General features: G+C 35.2%; 1 protein-coding gene across 2 annotated transcripts in view; it reads left to right on the top strand.

Moving 5' to 3' along the window:
* LOC113522251 (pleckstrin homology-like domain family B member 2) overlaps positions 1 to 15,831 on the top strand; it is a 116,963-nt gene that overhangs the window by 72,326 nt on the left and 28,806 nt on the right. For both annotated transcript variants that reach the window (XM_052892043.1, XM_052892044.1), the window contains 7 exons: positions 641 to 761; positions 2,799 to 3,882; positions 4,000 to 4,199; positions 4,348 to 4,476; positions 4,817 to 6,132; positions 6,769 to 7,036; positions 15,543 to 15,573. In XM_052892043.1, the coding sequence (XP_052748003.1) occupies positions 641 to 761; positions 2,799 to 3,882; positions 4,000 to 4,199; positions 4,348 to 4,476; positions 4,817 to 6,132; positions 6,769 to 7,036; positions 15,543 to 15,573 (3,149 nt within the window). The remainder of the gene's footprint in view (positions 1 to 640; positions 762 to 2,798; positions 3,883 to 3,999; positions 4,200 to 4,347; positions 4,477 to 4,816; positions 6,133 to 6,768; positions 7,037 to 15,542; positions 15,574 to 15,831) is intronic.

Raw genomic sequence — 15,831 nt, 5'->3', positions numbered from 1 at the left:
CTCATACGCACAATGGCCATATTTTTTTTTCAATTCACATTCACATTCACAAGGGTACAAAAGGCGGTCTTATCGCTAGGGCAATCTCTTACAGACAACCTTTGGTTAAAGGAGAACATAGAGAAATGGGCAGGTGGCGCATGCGTGAAATAAATAATTTTTACGTGCATAAAATACATATTTAGTGCTAGATTTTTGTCCGCTACTTCTTGCACGTGTATTTCAATAAGTAGGAAACTAATAAAATAAACCACTAGATGGCGTTATCAAGATAAAACATACACCACATTTTAAATTTAATTTTAGGGAATACAACTGTAAAAATCGCATCTAATTCGGTGCAGTAGTTGTTGCGTGATATCTGAACAAGTATACAGACAAATTTACTAAGTTTTTTTTGCCATCTATTGCTCTTATTAAGACTTCTAATATCAAATTTTCTTAAATATCTCCCATGTACAAATATCGTCTACTTACAATTTAAAGAGACAGAGTCACCTGTATGCACTAGTGTTTTGAGATAAGTGTTTATACCCGGTTTTCTCTGCCTCTTCTATTCTCTCAAGGGGCTGAAGGTATTTTTTGTTTATTGTGTACTGATTACTTTGTTTTCAACGTTCCATTATTGTAATTATTTCAGGGAACCCAATCACACCCACCGAAAAGAGGTCGCACAACAAAATCATAACGAACGGGTCTCTACCGCGCAGCGTCGCGCTGAACAACCCTAATTTTATACAAACCAGCGAAGGTTATTATAAGTAAGTACTTACTTATGTATACCTATTTATATGTACCTATTTATATGATATTAAACTAGCTTTTGCCCGCTACCTCGTATGCGTGATTTTCAGAAATAGGAAAACCATTGCAGTGGACCGCTTCTAGGTTTTTTTTTATACAACTTAGAATGGCAAACAAGCTGATGGCTCACCTAATAGAAAGTGGTTACCGTCGCCTATAAACATGAGCAGTATCATGGACATAACAGAGTATACTGTTTCGTCCATGATACCCCCCATGCGTTGCCATTCCTGAGGACTCAGGTGTTATTCCTCTATACCCTGTAAATTCACGCCATATCCCACCCTTCAAACCAAAACACAGCCATGCAAACACAACTGCTTCACGGTTGAAACACGAATGGGACAGAGGTACCCTAGCAATCGACTTTTGTACAAAGTCTCCCTCTGGAGTATCAATGGCGTATAAAATGAAACGTACATCAGTTTTTAAATTAGATCTTCAGGAAATCAACTGTGAAAACCACATCCCATTTCGTGCAGTAGTTTTTAAAGAAACTGAGAAAGTGATTGAAAATTATGTTTTGGCTTCTATTGCTCTTCTAAAGATTCATGGTGGATCTTAACAATTTTTCTTAAATATCTCCCATGTACAGACAACGTCTAGTTACAATTATTATTTATATATTAGTAAGACTGTATATATACATATGTAAACAATACTCTGCCGAGGTTTTCCCTAGAAACTACAACATGGGGTTTTTCAAAAGGGGGGTAAAGAGGTTTCTTCAGGATCGGCAACGCGCGCGTAATACCTCTGGTAATGTAGGCGTTTAAGGCTACGGTAACCGCTTACCATCAGGTGGGCCGTATGCTTGTTTGCCACCTCAGTGGTATAAAAAAAAACCCTAAATTCATTTCGTGTGATTGGCATATTGATTGACCAAGTTAAAAAATAGCCCAAATACTTTACTATCTCAAATAATACGTGCATACCTGTCATGACAATTAGAGACGTTCAGAGGTAAGAAACAAACTCACTGCCACATTTATAAAGTAGTAAAGATTATTGATAACGATATTAGTGATAAAATGTTTACGCGTAGCGCCAGTGGCGCCACTATTCCCCCCGCCTTAAATTACCCACCGTCGGAGCGTGTATGAACGCACGTATCAAATTGTATGGCCTAGTTGAATTGGTAGTAGTATCAGTGCAAAGTCCTGCGGTTTTGTGTGACCATTAGGTGTTTTTATAATTTGTTTACCAGAATGTATGAAATTGTATGTATATCGTAGGTATGCATGGAAATTTGATAATGCTCTTATTTATGCCTTGCATAAATTTTACTTTCTTATTATATTTCTCTGTTTTTATTCCAAAAAATCTTATTTATTTAAATAACTTTATAAACAAAAAGAAAATATGGTACAAAAGACGGACTTAATGCTAGTAGCATTCTCTACCAGTTAACCTTAGGGATGAACAGTGAATCTTCTATATTACTATCTCATTATATAAGTGCTTCAAATTCCACAGACTGTTAACAACTTTAATTTTTTTTTAATATATAGTTGTCTGTACATTAATAGAAATATTTATAACAAATAATTAATTTATTGTCATAGATAGTCGTTAGATATCTTATCTTGATACATTTAGTACTTTATTCATTATAAAATCTATATATACTGTACAATAGGTTAAAGTTTGGTTTATATATTCAATACAACTAAATAAATAAAGCCGTGACTTTATCCCCGTGATCAAGGTCGATTGGCCAGAATAAAAAATAATCCATTATCTTCTCCATCCCAAATCTGACATGTAGACTAAATTTTAAGGACCATTTGTTAAATCGTTGAAGTTCTGTATAAAGTCCATGCTACCATTCTTGTCTGTAAGCTACGGTGAGATAGACTATCAGCTTGTTATCCATTAATAACAAATTATCTATTTAAATATTTTATTTACAATAAAATCGACACAGAGATTAATTCGTTCACCTTATATTTATTAGTGTTTTCTAAACTCTAATAGAAACTGATAAATTCCAGGTTCGATACTAGTCACAACCGCAGCAATACTCACATCAAATCACTCCCCCTACAAAGGAACTTATCTAGCTACGAAAATTATGACGTCACCCAAACAGAACAGAACACACCAGAGGTCACAATAAAAAACCAAAACAACTACGAGAATATCGGCCGTATGGATGAAATTGGTATCCCTGTATTCGACGAAGCTAATGAGTTATCTAGTCCTATAATGATAAGGAAGATGCACAACCAAAGTGACTATCGGATAGCAGTCGCATCCCCTGTAGGTAGCCCCTACGAAAATATGTATTACAATAGAAATAATGTATATGGTAATTTAAAACCGAAATCTCCAAACACACAAAGCCCGAGGACTCGAATAAAAACGACATTCGCTCATAAGAATTTGCCTTCACCGCAGTATTTTATATTTCCTACACCGCCGCCAAAAGATAATAGCAGTAAACCGGAATTCAATCCAAAAGAAATGCCTCCTAAAGAGATACCTCCAAAAGACACATCTCCGAAAGTTTCATCTCCAAAAGAGGCATCTCGAAAAGAAAATAGTCCACATGAATCCAAAGGCGAGGTTAAATTTGGAGGAATTGAAAAACAACTCAGCCTTGAAGAAGAAATACCAATGATAGATGACTCCGATTTAACAAATGATATTGAATTTAGGTATTCCAAAGTCATCGAAAAGGAAGATGAAAATTCTCTTCAAGAGCCTAAAGATTCCACTAAAGTTGCAACGCAAAAAGAAGAATCAATCGTTGGACAAAGCAATCTAAAGAAAAATCAAAGCTTTGAGGATGTTAAAAAAGAACTAATGGCTGATATACCAGAATTGGAGGAATTTGAAAAAGATCTGAAACAAAATAAAGAAGACAAGTTAATGAAACATATAACAGAAGATGTAAAGAACATTGACATAGAAGCAGATTCAATTGAAAGTACAGTTTTAGATGACAATGTAGAAGAATTAAAGGCAAAGTATGAAAAATTAAAGGAAGACAGAAAAAAGTTGGTTACAGAAATACATGAGATTAAATGTAAAATGTCTGAAATCAGATCACAAGAGGATGACATTTTAAGAGAAGTAAGTATTTATTGTTATCATCAAGAATTTTACGTACGTGTATTTTCCCAAAGTAGTTTTATTTAATATAGATATTTTTTGTACACTCAACTAAATACAATTTTATTTAAATTTCAGTTGGAAATGGAGAAAGCTCTGATTAAAGGCGAGTACGACTCGGAAATCGCAATATTAAATATAGAGCAGAAGAAAAAAGCAGAACTGCTGGACAGCGCCAAGAAAATAGAAGAAGAGATCAAACAACTGAAAGAGAAACAGGAAGCAAGACAAAACGAGATGAGAGATAGAGTAGACATTGCTACCGCGAAAGTTGAGAGGTGAGTAATAAAAACTTTTCTTTTTAAACTGTTGAATTTAGAAACAAGTAAAAGACTTATTTGTTGGAAGGAATGTATAAGTTTATTAATCAAAATATCCTACTAATAAAATAGATAATAATCTACAAACTAGTTATACAATTTTTAGACTGGAAAAAGATCTAAAAGACAACACGGCAACCTTAGAAGAACTACAGAACGCACAAGACATCCTCGACAATGAGACCAAGATATTCGAGGACTTGGAATTTCAACATTTGGAAGAGGAATCCGAATTGTACGTTGTCACATTCCTTAATTTTTTTTTTGCAATTTTTATTTTTGTATTTATTGGGTGCGTGGCACATTACCACTGTCGGTGCATCCCATTCATTCCTACCTCGTATATTTGGATTGTGGAATAAGCTTTCTTCTTTAATTTTTCACTTTCAAAATTGGGCTTCAAAAAACTTGCCTTGTGTTTTAGGTGTTCATGAATGACAGTAGCCGCTTATTATCAGATGATCGGTCTGTTCGTTTGTCTTCCTAACAATAAAAAATTACATATAATGCATTACAAAAATAAAAGATAATTTTTACTACTAATTCACAATATTTAAAAAATAATATGTTCACAGATTAGCAAATAGAGAAGACCTACAAAATGAAATCATACTACTAACCAAAAAGATTGATGCTCAGAAGTCACGTATACTCACACTAAAGTCTGAAGCTAACAGCAATCTCACATCCGCCTTAGACGAGACTAAAATTTTACGCGCCGAATACGTCCGCCTACTTAATAGAGTTGAAGATTTGACCAGCAAAGTGCAGAATTTGGAGAAAGAGTTTAAACCTATTGTAGCAAAACTTAACTATATAGAAAGAACACAATCTCCGGATAGCGCATTTTACACTGACATGACTAGAGCGAAATCTGGCGAATTTGGTTATTCACCGCAAAGCTCAGACAGCGACGATCTCGACCTTACGAAAATATCCGAAGACCATACGAAACAATTAAAAGACAAGTTCAACTCTATAGATCGAATGTCCCAATCTATGATTGTGGATATCGAGAGGAGAGTTATAGGTGACGTTGTCGATACAGAAGAAAGATTCAGCGAAAGTCCGTCTAAATCTTCTACTTCTTCTAAAGAGAAGAAAGGATTTTGGGAGAGGAATTTCGATTCACTTAAACGTAAAAGTAAAAAGCAAAAATCACCTGAAAAAGTTGATATCATGTCTCAGAGTTTAAACGAGAATATTTTCTATAATAATGAGAATATAGAGAATGATTTAGATAGATTTAACAGTTTGAGAAATTCTAAAAAAGAAAAGAAGGAGAAAAAAGATAACGGTCCTATTAAAAGCAATTCATCCTCTAAGATCCCAACGTTTGCTGCTTTAGGTAAAATCATCAAAAAGGATTCATTTGGAAGAAAATCCCGAGAGAATAGCATTAAAAATGAAGATTCAGAAAATGATGGTAAAACTGCCAACGGTACACGTTACGTTAAAAATGCTAAACCTATTTTTAGTGATAACAAGTACGTCAAGGCGAAATCATTGTCTCCTGATAAATTGACTAAAGAAGGTGATTGTATCAAGGAAGAATTATCTGAAGATGATACAAATAATCAAGACGCTAAAGTTACGTTTGATAGTTTAAGTCGTAAAAATTCTACAGGCAATCCTTCAGACTCCAGTCCAGCTAAGGTTATGCATAGAAAAAGCTGTGGAGATGAGCCTAATATCAAAACTTTGACGGAATTTCAAAAAATCTCCGATTCAGGAAAGATTCCCTCCCAAGATGATATAGATAGAATTTCGAAAGTGACCATGGATGCACCGCTTCTTTCTAGTGATACGGATATGAACTCGCTCGGGAAGAGAACGCTCGACAGTTTGATGGAGATTGAGAGGAAGAGATTAGAAATGTTGGAAGAACAAGGTTAGTATTTGATATTGATATTTTTTTTTCTTTTAACAAATTTAAAAACAAGGTTATAGAATGTAATCCGCAATCTCTTAGTTGTGGCCGTTTTAAAATTTATATAATTTATTTTATCATTATTAAAACTTCAAGCTCTTCCATTTGACACCCATATTAAGAGGGTTGACAAAATATATACCATCTGCTATTTTGTGGCAGCCACCATTAAAAATATCACAATATTAAGTATTTTATTGTCATCAGAATATGCAAATTTTAACTCAGTCGAATGTCAAGAAGTATTTCTAATACAATTTTAAGATTTGGCCTAAACAAAGAATAGTTTCTTTATGTTAATAATATTATACATTGCAATTTAAATTACAGCTCGTAAAAAATTAATGTGCTCGCGACTGTAATCTTCCGCTCTACACTACTACACAGTTAGCATTCTTACGAGAAAAAAAAACACCGGACGTCGCCGTCTCATTCTATCTCACAGTTGCACTAGCGATAACAATTCTATCAATAGATACGTTTGTCACTTGTCATTGTAATGTCATGTCGCATTGAAAAATATTTCGAGAATAGAATAATAATTTCCCATTTATGTCTTATTAGACATTATGATCATTATCATTTGCACTCTTTCAGGATGCCAATTGATAGAGAATGAAAGAGAGAAAATATCAGAATTAAAACGGAGGGTGCAGGACGAGACGAAGAAACTCTGGGACCAGAAAAACAGATCTGAACAATCCAAGTCGTTAGACTGCGACCAGTGTCAAAGTTTACCGCCGTTTGACAGCAAAGTTGACAGATCCCTGACAGCTGACAAATCATTTGACAGGTCTGTCATTGAAGACAGCAGTTTGCTGGAACACTCGTACATGATGAATTACCCGAGCCTCTTTGAAGACAGGTAAGTTTCCTTTTCATTGTTTGGTGACGCCCTCTGGCTTTAATAGTTTCTAGGCTGTTTTCTTTATATTATTCGCATTTACGTGCTCTCTAAAACTAATGACATGAAACTAATGACAATTATATTTTTATTATCCAAAAAACATGAATTTTAAAATTCAAAGTGTGATGAGACTCGATCTTGAACCCCCGGACCCCAGTCAAATTTTATCCTACTGAGCTCTGCATAGAAAATTTTATTTTGTTTTTGTGTAACAATTATTTTATACCATACAACGCCATCTAGTGGTAATCTCAGATTTGATAAATGTCTATAATAAAGTACAGCGTACAGTAAAGCGGCAAATATAATTAATTTTTTGGATTGAATTTTATTTTTTTAAATACTACAAACCTTTTAACAATTAACTGAAGTGCCCCAACAAATATATAATAGAAAATTAAGAAAAAGTTTTTTATTTTACTGTAACACAATAATTTATAAATGTGCAAAATGTATCCAATTGTCTAAAATTTGGATTCTTGGTAACCGTCGTCCATAGACATGAACAGTACCATGGACATTACAAAATACACTATTATGCGCATAGTACCCCTCATACATTACCATTCCTAAGAACTACGACATTGCCTTGGATTAATATCTATATATTAGCAATATGTATATATTTTAGTTACCATATACATATAATGACCCAATAACGAATATGGTAAATGTCTGTTATCCAATATTTAATGCCGAATGAAGATTCCAACCTAAATTAACATAAATATCCGATGGATGATGTCGTTTTTCCCGCCATCAATGCCCAAAAAAAAACAATATATAGATATTGGAGCAGTACATATTTCCCATGCCTACTACGTGCCCTGTAATTTCATTGCCATATCCCACCCCAAAACATAGCCATGCAAGTGTAGCTGTTTCACAGTAACAACAATTCACTCTGGTAAATATATCGTGACTCAGAAAAAGGGAATTGTGACAAAAAATCTGCAACTGCTTCAGTACTCTTTGTCTTATAGGCAAAGGAATTTAGAACTCAATTTATGGGTAACTCCTTTGGATTGCATACTACACAACTGTGTAATAAGCTCCTCCTATGCAAGGTAGTTCCTTTAACGGTTAAAAAGCCGGTCAACTACGAGTCGAACTCGCGCAACGAGGGTTACATACAAAATTATCATGTTTAATTTTTTTTTATACAACTTAGAATGGCAAACAAGCTGACGGCCCCCCTGATGGAAAGTGGTAACCGTCGCCTATAGACATGAGCAGTACCATGGACATAACAGAGTATACTGTTTCGCCCATGATACCCCCCATGCGTTGCCATTCCTGAGGACTCGGGTGTTATTCCTCTGTACCCTGTAAATTCACGCCATATCCCATCCTTCAAACCGAAACACAGCCATGCTAACACAACTGCTTCACGATTGAAATACGAATGGGACAGAGGTACTCAAGCAATCGACTTTTGTACAAAGTCTCCCTCTGGTATGAATCCTTCTATGAATTAACTACAAATTTACGGTTTTCGGATTTTTTCCTTGTGTTGATGTAGATGTACATGACATTATTTCTTGCCAAATTTCCTGATTATAGGTCAACGAGAAGTACCCTATAGATTTTGATTCCTTTTGCGATTGTCAAAATATGCGATGTAAATGGAACATAAACGGCCATATCTTTTGATTGCGTCGATTTAGAAGCTTGATTTTTTCACTGCTTTAAGAGATTGCGGACCTGAGTATATGGTATTAATTTCAACTCGATACCTCTACGCGTTCCCAAGAAAAAGAGTCATGAAAATCGGACGGACAGAACGAAGTGGGTTTCTATAAGGGTTCTGTTTTTTTCCCTTGGAGATATGGAAACGCTAAAAAGAAAATCATATTACCTCTTATGATTTAAATTGCCATCGTAGTGTTCACATATATTGAACTAGCGGCCCGTCCCGGCTTCGCATGGATAGGCATTTTTACAACATTTTAAAAAGTGATTATTGGGACATAACTATAATAGTTAGACTTATAGTATCGCGAAGTTTTTTGTGGTTATTGATATTTTCTTCAGTAAGAAGTAGGCTGTTCTATTCTATGCCGAGAACACATAGCCAAATATTTTGCACATATGTAGTAGTATTTCAATATCTGTTTTGAATACTCCCTTGCAATACTGATACCCTCTCAAGACTTCTTTTATCACTGTGTTGAGTTGACTGGAAGAGATCTCTTTAGAAATAAGTTTAATCCTTCTTTGCATAATGGTGGAAATTTCCATCATAACATTGAATGCCCAAAAATTATATAAAAGAAGAAGTTCACCCTGAGTTGATCGTGTCTCGATACCTTTTTAATGTCCACTGCAGAAAAAAAAACATAGCTGTCAAATTTATTTCTTTAACCATTATTTAATTTTGTACATGAATTATATCACCTTGATTTATTTCACCAATAAAAAAAAATCATGCAAAGAAGGGTTAATTCTCGCGCAGTGAGAAACACCTAGAAAATATGCTAAAGAGCACTGAAATGTAAACACGTGACTGTGCCCACGGTCCGTTATCGCGTGCTGATAAGATAAGGTCAGTTCCACCGCGTCCACCGAACGGAAAATACGGATTTCGGACGCCGACGGTCGTGAGAAAGTGTTTTAACAGTGCAACATCCGTCCTAGTGACGTCACCACTCGTGACGTAATGTTTATACTTTCTATTTAAAGTGTATTTAAATTTGGAACGGTTTACATTCGTTAGAGATAAGTTAGATAAGGAGATTACTGTAGGCAGTAGATATGCCTACATACAATTTTGATGTGTACAGTGGTATATTTAACGATTTTACCTAAGGGAGACTTTTTTTTAATGGAATAGTAACCCCGTCTGCGCTATCGGTATACGCTGGCGGGACACCAGTGAGGAATGATAGGTGACGATGAAAGCAGGTCGGTTAACCCATCGTGGCAAATTGCACTAGAATTAACCACGATGGTTTCCAGGGGGAACCACGTGTAGGTCGACCTGATAAGGTGTATTGCTAGTAATGGGGCAGTTAGACCCTATTACTAACAATCCCCCCCCCCCCCCGCTGTGTTTCAGTTTGAAGAATGGGATATGGCAGTGAATGTACAGGGTACATAGGAATAACACCTGAGTCCTCAGGAATGGCAACGCATGGGAGGTATCATTGGCGAAACATAAACTCTGTTATGTCCATGGTACTGCTCATGTCTATAGGCGACGGTTACCACTTTCCATCAGATGGGTCGACAACTTGTTTGCCATTCTAAGTTGTATGAAAAAAAAACTTAAATCTATTAGAAAATTATTTTGTATAATAAAGATTTGGCTGTGACATCAAATTATTCCATTCAAACATAATCTGCATCAATTTAAAGTAAATGTGAATAAACTCCTCGTGGGCCCGCGAGTCCCATTTTAGACCACATCATCTCTTTCCATCAGCTGAGATCGGGATCAAACGCGAGATTATTTAATAGTAAAACAAATGTTATTTTAATTTTTTTTTATACAACTTTGGCAAACAAGCTGACGGCCCACCTGATGGAAAGTGGTAACAGTCGCCTATAGACATGAGCAGTACCATGGACATTACAGAGTATACTGTTTCGCCTATGATACCCCCCATGCGTTGCCATTCCTGAGGACTCATTCCTCTGTACCCAGTAAATTCACGCCATATCCCACCCTTTAAACCGAAACATGTTTGCATGGCTGTGTTTCGGTTTGAAGGGTGGGCCTTCAAACCGAAACACAATCATGCAAACACAACTGCTTTACGGTAGAAACACGAATGGGACAGAGGTACCCAAGCAATCGATTATTGTACAAAGTCTCTCTCCTTTTAATTTTAGAGATAGGTAATGTAGCGCCTCAGAATCGACCCCACTATCTCTAAATATGTCACTGACTCAATACCAATTGAAGTCCATTTAAAAATAATTACTCATGTGACATCATATTGTTCACTGACCATATTCAATTAGGATATGTTTATAGACGTACAGACATTTCTACGAAGCAATGCAGTTCTTTTAAACCGACTTCAGCAAAGAGGTTCTCAATTGGCTTGTATTTTTATTTTTAATGTTTGTTACCTCATAACTTAGTCATTTTTTAATGGATGATAATGTAATGGTAACCCCACCCGCTCTATCGGTATACACCAGTGAAGGATGATAGGTGAGGATGACGCAGGTCAGTTAGCCCATCGTGATGAATTCAACAAGAATTGTTCACGATGGTTTCCAGGGGGAACCACGTGGAGGTCTCCCTAATGGGGCATATTGCTAGCAATGGGGTTGTCAAACTCCATTGCTAACAATCCCTTTCCCCCCAACTCGGTCATTTGTAAACCAATATGCAAAATTCTGTTTTGATCTGAAATGATGTACTTTGAAATTGCTCCTTTGGAAATGTTATCGAAATCGGGTCAGTATTTTAGTTTTTAAATTGATTTAACTGGTATTATCACGATTAAAGTAGTTTTTTTTTTTATGGAACAAATATTTTAAATTATCCACAACTTGGAATGATAGTGACTAACTCATTTTTTATGGATGATAATGATATGGTCTGGTCACCCCGCCTGCACTATCGGTATATACTGACGGGGCATCAGTGAGAAATAAAAAAATATAGCAATATAGGGTATATCGCTATCATCTATAGGGGGGAAAGGGATTGTTAGTAAATGGGGTCTAATTTCCCCGTAACTAGCAATAAACCCTATCAGGTCGATCTACACGTGGTTCCCACTGAAAACTATCGTGGTTAATCGTGGTTAAATCTAGTTCAATTCGTCACGATGGGCTAACTGACTTGCTTTTATCTTCACCATCCTCACAATGTTATCCCTTACTATATATATATATATATATATATATATATATATAGCTGTGCTCTTGTCAGTGGAGCTCTTGCCACTCACTACGATTTTCAGCGAGTCTCTTCACCTCTTGATACGACACGACGCCAACTCCTTCCTTGATCTGCCTGATGTAACTATGTCTCGGCCCCCTCTCCCCCTCCTTCCTTCTATCTTACCTTCTATTATAATGTTCATAAGTTCGTCGTGTCGTATATATATATATATATATATATATATCCATAAAACACCAGCAAACATAGCTGAAATTTTAACATCGGTTTTATGTTATAAATCCTTTTATCTTAATACGCTAAAGCATTGAAATAAGTATGGACATCCTGACATTCTAATTAATATAGTCTCGATATCCATATATGAACACGAAGCGGGTCACCAGCTGCGATCTGTATGCAATACGACCCATTGATTTAGGCCGGCCATAGACAATGTAGAGGTACATACAGCGTGCTCCGAAAATGCCAGTATATTTTTTTAATCCTTTATAATATTATAGTATATATAATAACAGCTGATATGGCGATGATATGTATAACGTTATATCATATATGCATACATACATATGCATTACATATTATAAAAGTAATCTATTAAATGCGTACCTAATTTTAACTTTACACAAAACTCATCTATTACCCCTTGAAAAACTTTTGCTGTATCAAATCGCAGCTCTAATTTGTAACAGTACACAAATACGAGGGTGCGCCATGAATAAATGTAAAAAAACAGCGAAAGAAATAATTTAAAAAGTATATATTATATATACTAGTTACCAGCCCCAGTTTCCCATGGGTGTACTAATGAAAAAACTTAACCAAATTTTCCGCTTCCATTTTTTATCGAGATAACACAAATTTTCACTTTTCCTTATCGTTTTTTAAACACTTTTCATTCATATTCAAATTCAAATCGTCTTTATTCAAATATACTTATACACTTTTATCTGTGTATGTATCTAAATAAATAAATATCCCGATCACAATAGAATGCAGTTACATTAATCCTGTCCCGGTAATAAATACGAGTATTTTTTTTAATGGGTGATAATGAAATGGTAACCCCACCCGTGCTATCGGTATACACCGGCGGGGCACCAGTGAAGGATGATAGGTGAGGATGAAGCAGGTCAGTTGTATATTCAGGTCAGTTAATAGGGTATATTGCTAGCAATGGGGCTGTCAAACTCCATTGCTAACAATCCCTTTCCCCCCAAATACGAGTATTAAACAATAAAAAGTAATTAAATAACAGTAACAATAACGTCAAACATCTTATATACTTTCACATTATCAGAGGGAGACTTTGTACAAAAATCGTTTACTTGGGTACCTCTGTCCCATTCGTGTTTCAACCGTGAAGCAGTTGTGTTTGCATGGCTGTGTTTCGGTATGAAGGGATATGGCGTGAATTTACAGGGTACAGAGGTCACATTTACAGGGTACACCTGAGTCCTCAGGAATGACAACGCATGGGAAGTATCATGGGCGAAACAGTATACTCTGTTATGTCCATGGCACTACTCATATATATATATATATATAAAATAATTAGTATGATTAGATAGAAAATTTTATAATTGTTATCTATTTATCGCCTTATTAGGTGATTTATTAATCACCCTGTACATGAACAGTGTCAGTTCATAGTACAAACTTCCTCTGTCCACAATTGAGTTTGCAGGCGTGTGCCTCGCTTATTATATAGGCAGTTAGTTGGCAGTGAACTAAATAACTCACTTTTTTATAGTTTTGAAAGTAGTCGCGGTTTAATATTTTTTTAATTTTTTTTGTTCGTAATTATATTAAAATAGTTTTACTACAAATATTCATAAAAGTAAAATATTCCTGTAGTTATTAATTACGAGAATTTTTATAAACATTCGCGTCTCAATTCGTTTGCTTTTTTTATATGTATATATTTGTAACTATATTACGCGGTTAAGTGTATAATTCTTAAAAGAGTTTAAAATTTTTTTTTATAACGGATTGGTCCTATATTAATTTTAAACGATTGATTTTGCTATTTTTATTTGCGGAGCAAAAAAACTTTGTTACGAAACAAAATGTACTTGTAAACGCGATTTCGCGTTCTAATGATGGTTCTTTCTCCATCCTATACGTATTATATGGGATGGAGAAGGATATAGGCAATTTGATAGCGATTAGTTAAGTCATTAACGCGCCAAAACGTAACAAACTGCCAAACTCTTACATTTATAAATATAAGTAAAGTAAAAATATAGACGATCAAATACAAAAAAAAAAGATTTTTTCTTTAACAGTCATTATTAACTCGAAATTGCAAAAATCTGAGTTATGCCCTTACGACGACGATATACTAGTACCTATCTGTTATGACAACACAAATGCAGTCACACGTCTATATGTGTAAGACACTAGCGCCGTGTTGTGAGAAAAATACAAGTCTTAAGTCAGTGATTCTGAGTGTTGTTCTGTTTTTAAAAATTTTTGAAAATAGAATAGAAGTGGAATGTCAGTGTAAAAAAAACTGTGTGTACTGGTAGTGGCGTAAAAACCTGAAACAATTATAGTAATGATATTTTTGTATTAATTGACCGACTTTATAAAAGGAGGGTGGTCTCAATTCGGTCGTGTTATAATTTTATTTAATTATTTTCATGTTTGTTACCTCATAACTCTATTTATAAACCGATTAGAACCGAACTCCATTTAGGTTTTTTTTTTTTATCTGAAAGGATATACTTACAAATGCATCCAATAGAACATATATCCGGCCTTTGAATATATATATTGTTTATTTATCTCTCTTATCATAATTATTATTATGATAAGCATTATGTAAATAATGTGCAGTGTTGGCACTAGGATTGGAATGTTTTAATGCATATGAGTTTAGAGTGATGACAAGATGGACAAGTACATTTGTTGGTAAGTTACAGACATCTACCAGAGGGAGACTTTGTACAAAAGTCGTTTGTTTTGGTACCTCTGTCCCATTCGTGTTTCAACCGTAAAGCAGTCGTGTTTGCATGGCTGTGTTTCGATTTGAAGGGTGGGATATGGCGTAAATTTACAGGGTACAGGGGAATAACACCTGAGTCCTCAGGAATGGCAACGCATGGGGGGTATCATGGGCGAGACAGTATACTCTGTTATGTACATGGTACTGCTCATGTCTATAGGCGACGTTTACCACTTTCCATCAGGTGGGCCGTCAGCTTGTTTGTCATTCTAAGTTGCATAAACCATTATCATCATATCAGCTTCTAACTGTCCACTGTTAAACATAAGCCTTCACCTTGGGTTTTTTTTTAATGGATGATAATGGAATGGTAACCCCGCCTGCTCTAACGGGATACGCTGGCGGGACACCAGTGAAGGGTGAAAAGGCAAGTCAGTTAGCCCATCGTGATAAATACACCTAGAATTCAGCACGATGATTTCCAAGGGCGTGGCATCTGTTTCCGTGGTGGATTAATAATAGATTTTTTTTAGAAATACAATATAGGTGTAAGTATATGGAAGGTCTAAAGATTTACCACCAGAGGGCGACACTTTCCCACGAGTAGTAATAGTAAGGATATCTGTACTTATGTTCATTATGTTTTGTTACAGTTCTGGCCTGACGTCATCGTCCATAGAAGAGGTAAGTACAGTATATTAAGTTACCAACTAAAAGATTTTTTTAAATTCAACGTCTATTTACTCAAAATATTGGAGAAAATAAAAAAAAGTGAATCACTGTAAAGCCGCAAAAGATAGATATATATGGGTGCCAGATATTATTTTTCTAAACTACTAGAAATATAAGTAAATAGAAACCAAAAATGACTAAATTTATATTAAAAAAATCACCTATACACATTACACCAGACATTATCAACGAGTGATATTGGTTGTATTT

Source organism: Galleria mellonella, unplaced genomic scaffold, assembly GCF_026898425.1.
Source record: "Galleria mellonella isolate WM207_F2 unplaced genomic scaffold, CSIRO_AGI_GalMel_v1 utg146, whole genome shotgun sequence".
Classification (NCBI taxonomy): Eukaryota; Metazoa; Arthropoda; class Insecta; order Lepidoptera; family Pyralidae; genus Galleria; species Galleria mellonella.
This window is presented reverse-complemented; position numbering and strand designations above follow the sequence as displayed.